Source organism: Medicago sativa, chromosome 3 (assembly GCF_051527215.1).
Source record: "Medicago sativa cultivar Bolivia chromosome 3, Bolivia_mono, whole genome shotgun sequence".
Taxonomy (NCBI): Eukaryota; Viridiplantae; Streptophyta; class Magnoliopsida; order Fabales; family Fabaceae; genus Medicago; species Medicago sativa.
This window is the reverse complement of record NC_140751.1, coordinates 49,447,563-49,456,249: the sequence shown is the minus strand read 5'-3', so window position 1 is coordinate 49,456,249 and position 8,687 is coordinate 49,447,563. Positions and strand designations below refer to the sequence as shown.

The following is an 8,687-nucleotide window of genomic DNA, read 5'->3' as shown; positions in this document are numbered from 1 at the left end:
CGAAATTCACAATCAAAAACCCTACAACTCATAAACCTGCACACACACACAACACGCGGATACAACCCAGAATTCACAAAAAGCCAAAAATACACAAGCAAAGTTCATCATAATCACCATCGATCTTCAACAGCAATTTTTTTTATCAATTAAAAAACTTGCACAATTCCAATCCACAACAGTCTTAACACACACCAGTAATCACCATCGAAACCTAACACCATCTTTCAGACCAATCTCCAAAACCACTGTCAAATCTATCACAACCGTTCCACCACAATATAAAATCACCGACACAGCCGTTTGTTTCCTCAACGACACCACATACACCAGAGGCGACTCTCGATCCCAACCAGAAGCAATTTTCGATCCAAACATTCACAAATCCGCCGAGTTCAAGTCACGCAGCCGACAAAGGGGTCCTGCACAACGAACCATAACCCACAAGGACGAACCGGTCGTGAATCAACGAAGCAGTAAAGCTGAAGCCGCTTTCGAACCGCAGACCAAATCCGTTTCGGAACCCGACGTCGACATTCCAATCGGACTCAAATCAAAGATCCAGCGAAAAGGTAGTATTGCTTTTCTATTTTGTTTGGGTCGTAGATATTGTTTGTGAATCTTGAATCAAAAATAAGAAATTGAAGAAACTGAAGGGAGTAGGAGAAGAAGTATAACTAGAAAGTGTATAAAGGTAGGCATAGAAATTGAAAATTAAAAAAAAAAAAGGAAGAACACGTTGGTGTTCTTGTGGCCATAGGAAGAGAATTAGAGAGGGAAGAGAGAACCGTAAAAGAAAAAGAGAAGAAGAGAGAGAGGGTTAGGTGAAGAGGAAGTGAAATGGGTCTTAAACCCTCTTTTATACCAATGACCCGACCCAACGTCCAAACCGGTTCAAACCGACCCATAAACCAACCCCAAACTCATTCCCTAAAGCAACTCACGCCCTTTACAGCATTCTGGGCCCTGTTTCCTTTTTTATTTTTCACACCCCTCAACCTTATGTTTGGACCCCCTGCCGTATTTTTATATTTCTCGCACACATCTTTATTTTTTCCTTAAGCACTTTATTTTTTCTTTCTCATACATATTTTAGAATTAGGTTCATTATTCTGCATTTCGTTTCCATATTTGCTTTTACATCATTTATTTTTAGTGCACATAACTTAGAATGTACATATAGGTTTGATGTAAATAATTCGTGCATATTTATTTTTCTTGCATATTTTAGAATGTATATTTAGGCCTCTATGTAAATATTATTATGCATATCTATTTTCTCGCAGACCATAGAATGTATTAATAGGTTTTTTTGTAATAGCTTAGGAGCATGAGTGTGTGTGTGTGTGTATGATTTATCCTTATGCTCCTAGTTTAGGTTAGAGGTTCTTGTAGTGATCCAACGTCACTACAAGATACCTACGCTTTTATTTTCTTGCTCCGATAGTTTAAATCATTATTCAAAATAACAAAAAACATGCAAATAGTTCAAAAACACAAAAACATTTTTTTAAATAAACCTTGATCCTAAATCAAGTGACGTCTTTTTTTCATTTTCTTTTCTTAATCAAATTTCAATCCATTTAATTTTGCTTTGAGTAATTTTCTTTCAATATTAAAAAATACAAACAAATATCATTTGCCACTTTGGCTTTCTTTTATTTTAAAACTTTTTTTCAAACTAATAAAAAACACACAACCAATCAAACGTTAGTTTTTTTTTAACCCTGAGCTACGAGGTTTTGATCCCTCACGGGTACGTAGGCAGAGGACACTCGTCCTTCCAAATCAATAAAATGTAGATAATTAGGTCCTCCTTTTTTTCAAAATCACTTAAAATTCTTTTTTCAAAACAAGCAAGTTATAGCACATTATTTAAATAAAACTAAAAGGTTCCCGTAGAGTACTACGGACATAAAGGGTGCTAACACCTTCCCTTTATGTAACCAACCCCCGGACCCCCAATTTAAATAAATTTTTTCAAAGTCGTGAAATAATTAGTGAGTCAAAAGCTAATCAAATAGCCTTGATCTCCGAAAAATGACGCGACAGAAATGGCGACTTCACTGGGGACCCCCTAAGAGGGTTGAGCCTAACTTGGTCTTATTTAATTTTTGTGCTATAACTTGCTTAAAAAACAAAAAAATAAAAGATGGAAATACGTGTATATATGTTCTCCCTCCTTCTTCTTTCTTCCTTCTTTTAAACGTGAGTGGTGAGATAAGTCCTAACCCGGACTTGAGGGAAACATAAGATAGGATGGTGGTATAATCAAAGTCCCATACCGAGAGTAAGTTTCGGGATATGGCACATGTGATAACCCCACTCAACGGAGGTCTCTTGGAAGTAATTTATGTCGACATGAGTAGTCGTGATTGGCATTGCTATTTTCAAGTGACTGTTAATGTTGAGGACCTTTAGTTACCTTTAACCCATCTTGGCCTTTTAGGACGTAGTGCGGTGGCTAATCAAGAGTAGTCTTGAGTTGGTTGATACGCGATACTACACTCAGACGAGACTTTCTTACGAACGTTGTTGGACCGGAAGTAGTTCCGCAACCCGATAATGTTCGGAAGTGGTTGACAACTCTGGGAACTTGGTAGAACCCTTGTTACAAGTGAAAATAAAACCATAGTCCTTACCAAATGGCGTTGTTACCCTTGACTCCATCATCATGGACCTTAAACCTCACCATGTTTTCACCGTTTGTGTAGCATAATCATGCATGCATGCATTCATTCATCGGTTTTTTCTCATTAAACATCGAAGGACTTAAAACAAGCTTTTTGTAAATGTTGTAGATATGAATCCTATAATAAGGAGCACTAGGAAGTACACTTTCAAGAAACCCGATTTATTGAAGCTAAGGGAGCTAGGATCGAGAGTAACCAGTCCGGAGGACTTTCCAGCTCATCATGGAAGACTACTTAGCATCCTCCAAACAAAAGTTGAAGAAGGGGTCCTCAATACGTTGGTCCAATTCTATGACCCACTCTATCATTGCTTCCTATTCCCTGACTTCATATTGGTTCCCACTCTTGAAGAATATTCTGACTTGGTTGGCTTACCTGTGTCCAATGAAGTACCCTTCCATGGCCTTGAACCCAATCCTGAAGCCTCAACCATTGCTAAAGCTCTTCACCTTGATGCCTCTGAATTGAAAGCTCAACTTACCATCAAAGGGAAACCCCAACTCCAATGCTTGCCTACACATTACCTTTTCCAAAAAGCCTCCCTCTTTGCCGGACTACCCAACAATAAAGCCTTTCACTCCATCTTAGCCTTACTCATATACGGGCTCCTACTTTTCCCAAATATTGACAACTTTGTTGATATCAACGCCATCAAAATCTTCCTCACCAAAAACCCTGTCCCTACATTACTTGCAGACACTTACCATTCCATTCATGATCGTAATCTAGCTGGTCGTGGGGTTATCCTTTGCTGTGCACCCTTACTTTACAAATGGTTTACCTCCCATCTACCTCGAACTCAACCCTTCATCAAAAACCCTGAAAAGCTCTCGTGGTCCCAAAGAATCATGTCCCTTACCCCCGCGGACATAGTTTGGTACAACCCAGCCAGTGATACCAAGACCGTCATTATCCACTGTGGTGACTTCCCTAATGTACCTCTTATCGGAATATAGGGAGGAATTAGCTACAAACCTATCCTTGCCCAACAACAACTCGGATACCCGGTCAAAGCCAAACCTTTATACCTCGACTTGTCCAGCGTATTCTACCATAACCATGATGATTACACAAATGAGAGGGAAAAATTCATACAAGCTTGGCATGCCATCCATAGAAAAGAGAGGAGCAAGATGGGAAAAAGATCAAGTTTCGTCCATAGCTCTTACACGGAATGGGTCATTGATAGAGCTACAACGTACAAGATGCCTTACACTTTATCCAGAGTCCCATCTTCAACTACTCCGGCTCCCCCACTGCCCGTACTCCCTGAAAATATGGAAGAATTCCAGTACCAGTTGGCCGAGATGACACGTGAAAGGAACAATTGGAAGAGGAAGTATGAGATGGTTATGGCTCAGATGGAGACAAAGGATGGAATGATAGAGCAAAAGGATCGTGAAATTCTCAAGCTAGGCCAACTAATTGTTAAGCAGAATGATCTCCTCCAGCAGAAGGATGATATACTCAGGCGGGATTCTAAAAGGAAGAAGGAGTACATGGATATGTTCGCCGGCGCACACCCAGATTTCGAGGAGTAGTCCACTACAAAAGCTCAAGATATTCCCAGTTGTTTCACCACTTTATGTTATTTTCTAGCTTTTTATGATGTACTTTGGAGTTTATCTCTTGGCTCAGTTTTGTTAAAAGGGAATTATCTTGTACTTTAATTATTCAATGAAATTTTCAATTATGATGTTTACAAATTTGCTTTTATAAGTCCTTCGATATATAAAAAATGTGTCTATTTTTTGCATAGCATCATGCATCATTTTGCATTTCATAGTCTCAATTTCGAGTCTCACAAATATTTCTTTTCCATAAAAAGGGTCAATCTGTTTCAAAAGTGGTCCGACTGTCTTCGTCCAAGGCCAACTCGCACCTACAACACTCGTGCAAACAAAAGAGTGAACGTATCAGCCTGAACAAGAGATCACAACACTCCAGGCCGAGTCAGAGAGACTGAACACCCTGGTGGTTTCACTGGTAGCTTCGCAGAAGCAGCCGCAGTTCCAGTAGGGGCTCGAACGCCAACATCAACAACAGCCTCGACAACAGGCTCCAAAGATGCAGTTTGACCCAATCCCAATGACGTATGCGGAGCTGCTTCCCATCTTGCTCATGAAGAACCTTGTCCGAACTAGGAAGCCTCCTCGGGTGCCTAACAAGTTGCCGGTTGGGTATCAACCTGACCTCTCATGTGCCTTTCATCAAGGAGCACCCGGCCATGACATTGAGCACTGTCTCTCTTTGAAGATTGAAGTCCAGAAGCTGATTGAAGCCAATATATTGCTCTTCGAAGATTGAATTCGGACTTGCAAGCCACATTTGGGTCGTTTTTGATGTTCCTTCTACTACTTATTTGTTCAAATAATGCGTTGGTTTGTTGTTTACTGCTTTTCAAAAAAAATCTTTTTGTCCCGCCCGAGACAAAAGTGAACTTGTGTAGGGCTTTTTGCTTCATGTGTTTTTCATCATTAATAAAAAGGTCGTCTTGATCCCGACTTTGTTTTATTTTGTGCTTTTTCTGGAAAAATGGTAATGCAAAAAACAAAAAAAATTCTTTAATCATTCTCAAATATCTGCATAATCATAACTTATACTCACTTGTCAAAATCAATAATCAAATCATGCATTAATAAACCCGTTGAACACATTAACCATGTACTCTCTTCCGACTTTGAGTTCCCTATGTCCGAAGTCGAAGAAGGGAAGGATGAGGAGACTCCCAATGAGATCTCACACATACTGGGGGCATCTTAGCCGTCGAAGCTGCAAGCAAAAGTCAAGAAGATTGTCCAGAAGATGGCAGTCATTCACAAAAACTGGCATGAGATGTTACCGTTGCCTCGCATGGACATCGTACTTCAGTACAAATTTCAACAGGGGCAACCCTCCCTCCTTTCCTCAAGTATACAACATGGAGACCCTGCCTCCCGCGGAGATCGAAGTCCCGTCAATAGGAGTTCTGCTAAAGTCCAAGATTGATTGAGTTTAAACGCATGACGACCTTGTACAAATATATCAAAAGAAGTTTGAAACAAGCTTCTAACAAAAAGGTTCGTCCCCGTGAATTTCAAGAAGGGAACTTTGTACTACTTTCCAACCAGACTCCAGGGGCAAGTGGACGCCTAACTATGAAGGCTCGTGTGCAATGACTTTTACAACTATGGATGGTGACAAAACTCACATGTCCTATGAATGTCGGTGCAGTCAAGAAATACTCTGTCAAAAATAGAAGCTCGATAAGTCGCAAACCAGAAAAGGCGACTAAGGCAAAAATGAGCGTCTCGGTGGACTGAAAACCCGAAAGGGCGGTCCAGGCAAAAGTTAGAGACAAAAAAAGAAAAATGATGATTATCCTGATAGATTTAAAACCCGAAAAGGGCGATCTATGCAAAAGTTAAGGATCATGACAAGTAACTGCATCAGTCGGCACAGTCCACTTGGGGCATCCAGTCGTCAAAAGAACCTCCGATTCGAAGCATCTGCAGATCAAAGACTCGGAACTGGGGCATTCAAAGTTATCAGGGAGTAAAACGGTTATTGTGTTCAATGTACCCTTCCCATATATTTACCATTTTCCAAATTTTTCAAAGATCCGTGGGGCCACGCCGTTGGCAGGTCACCATTCAATTCATCAAATTTGAGCCTGTGCCCATTTATTTGGAACTCCCATTTATTCTATTTGCAAAATCTCTTCTATTTTTGATGACAATACTTGAAGCAAAATTTTTTTAAAAAAAATACGAAACTTTTTTCCATCTTTTGAAAAGTGTGAACAACAAACACACTCTCTTTGAACTCGTGAGTAGTTGAAGCGTACATCAACATCAGCCTCGAAAACGGTCACATTCCGAAAGAGAAACATGGCTAAGCACAATGAAGAGGACCTCTCGAAAACGGTCACATTCTGAAAGAGAAACATGGCTAAGCACAATGAAGAGGACCTCTGCTTCGAGCAAGATGCTTTCACAGTAAAAAAAAAAGAACAAAAATATATACAAAAATAAAAGCTCGCTAAGTTGAAAACCTGAAAGGGCGACTTAGGCAATAGAGAGCGTCCCGGTGGACTGAAAACCCGAAAGGGCGGTCCAGGCAAAAATTAGGAGCACAAAAAAAGGAATATACTCCCGGTGGACTGAAAACCCGAAAGGGCGGTCCAGGCAAAAGTTAGGGATTTTCAAAAAATATATACAAAAAAAAATGACTGTTGAAGCATGCCGGTGGAAGAACGTTCTGCGTCAATTTACAATTGGCGACTTCTTCCAGACTCTTGGTCAACGATGGGCTTTATCCCCAAGAGGCATCAGTTGCTACCTTGTGCCGGGTTTTACGCCATCAACGGCTCGATTTGTTCACAATAGTATCATCTCCAAGGAAGTTTGTCGAGTGTTTGTACTGCGATGTCAGTCCACCTCCCATCTTACCTATCTTGTCTCGTTTCATCAAGTTACCTGTCATATACAGTTTATACAGTCATGCAAGTTGCACAATCATATATTCACACATTCATACATTCATATATTCATACCTTAATACTTTCACATATTCATACACAGCATATGCATAATATCAATTCATACATGGTTGCATCAGTCACCCAAGGTCTTATTTGGTCGTATCCTTTCGTTTCAGTTTTCTATTATTTCAAGCTATCAGTCCTAAACAACGGACTGTTTGAGTTTATCTTGTTTCAAGCTACTAGTCCTAAACAACGGACCGCTTGAGTCTACTTTCTATCTTGTTTCAAGCTGCCAGTCCTAAACAACGGACCGCTTGACTTTACCTTTTGTCTTATTTCGAGCTGCCAGTCCTAAACAACGGACCGCTTAAGTCTATTTTCATCTTGTTTCAAGCTACTAGTCCTAAACAACGGACCGCTTAAGTCTATTTTCATCTTGTTTCAAGCTACTAGTCCTAAACAACGGACCGCTTGAGTCTACTTTCTATCTTGTTTCAAGCTGCCAGTCCTAAACAACGGACCGCTTGACTTTACCTTTTGTCTTATTTCGAGCTGCCAGTCCTAAACAACGGACCACTTAAGTCTATTTTCGTCTTGTTTCAAGCTGCCAGTCCTAAACAACGGACCGCTTGACTTTACCTTTTGTCTTATTTCGAGCTGCCAGTCCTAAACAACGGACCGCTTAAGTCTATTTTCGTCTTGTTTCAAGCTGCCAGTCCTAAACAACGGACCGCTTGACTTTACCTTTTGTCTTATTTCGAGCTGCCAGTCCTAAACAACGGACCGCTTAAGTCTATTTTCGTCTTGTTTCAAGCTGCCAGTCCTAAACAACGGACCGCTGAAGTCTACTTTTTATCTTGTTCCAAGCTGACAGTCCTAAACAACGGACCGCTTGAGTTTACCCTTTTCATCATGTTCCAAGCGGTCAGTTCCCACCAAGGAACAGTCTGAAATCACATTTTATTTCTTCGAAGGTGTCATCCCCAGTTTATCTGTTCAAGAGATGTCGCTAATCAAATCAAATTCAAAAGTGTCATCCCCTGTGTGTCTGGTCAAGAGATGTCGCCCCCAAAGTTTTGTCTTCACACAACTGTCAATACGGTAGTAGACAATCATTTTCCCCAGTGAAACTACATTCCCCAGCGGTGTAGGATCCCATTCTTCAACGAGTTTGGGTATCCCGTGGTTGTTTCTCGTCTCAGTCAAGTCAACTTTGTCGTCCTGCATTCATACAAGCATTTCACAAGCATTCATAGCATCTTAGGTCCAAAATTGGTGTACTTTGTATTTAAGTCTCTTCGCTCCGATCGAATTAAAGATTCCATCTTCAAATCTCCGGACGAAGAAACTTAAATAGGGGCATCTGTCATACCCCAATTTTTGACCTAAGGATCCTACATTCATACACCGACACATGTCACCTGACCCTGATCAGTCTCCGATTTTCAGTGAAAAATTCGGTAGAGGTATTTTAAAATACCTCATAATTTGTCCGAGTCGGTCCCTCTTCTCTCAATTTTTTTTAGTCT

At 40.5% G+C, this 8,687-nt stretch overlaps 1 protein-coding gene across 1 annotated transcript; it reads left to right on the top strand.

Annotated features, from left to right (window-relative positions):
- Positions 1–340: 340 nt before the first annotated feature.
- Positions 341–3,790, top strand: LOC146937946 (uncharacterized). Its single transcript, XM_085752028.1, has 2 exons — positions 341–572; positions 2,802–3,790. The coding sequence occupies exon 2, from the start codon at positions 2,804–2,806 to the stop codon at positions 3,647–3,649; it is 846 nt and encodes a 281-aa protein (XP_085608154.1). The 5' UTR covers positions 341–572; positions 2,802–2,803; the 3' UTR covers positions 3,650–3,790.
- Positions 3,791–8,687: the final 4,897 nt, after the last annotated feature.

Excerpts from the sequence above, each read along its gene's own strand:
- LOC146937946 (XM_085752028.1), top strand. The coding sequence starts at position 2,804 with ATGAATCCTATAATAAGGAGCACTAGGAAGTACACTTTCAAGAAACCC.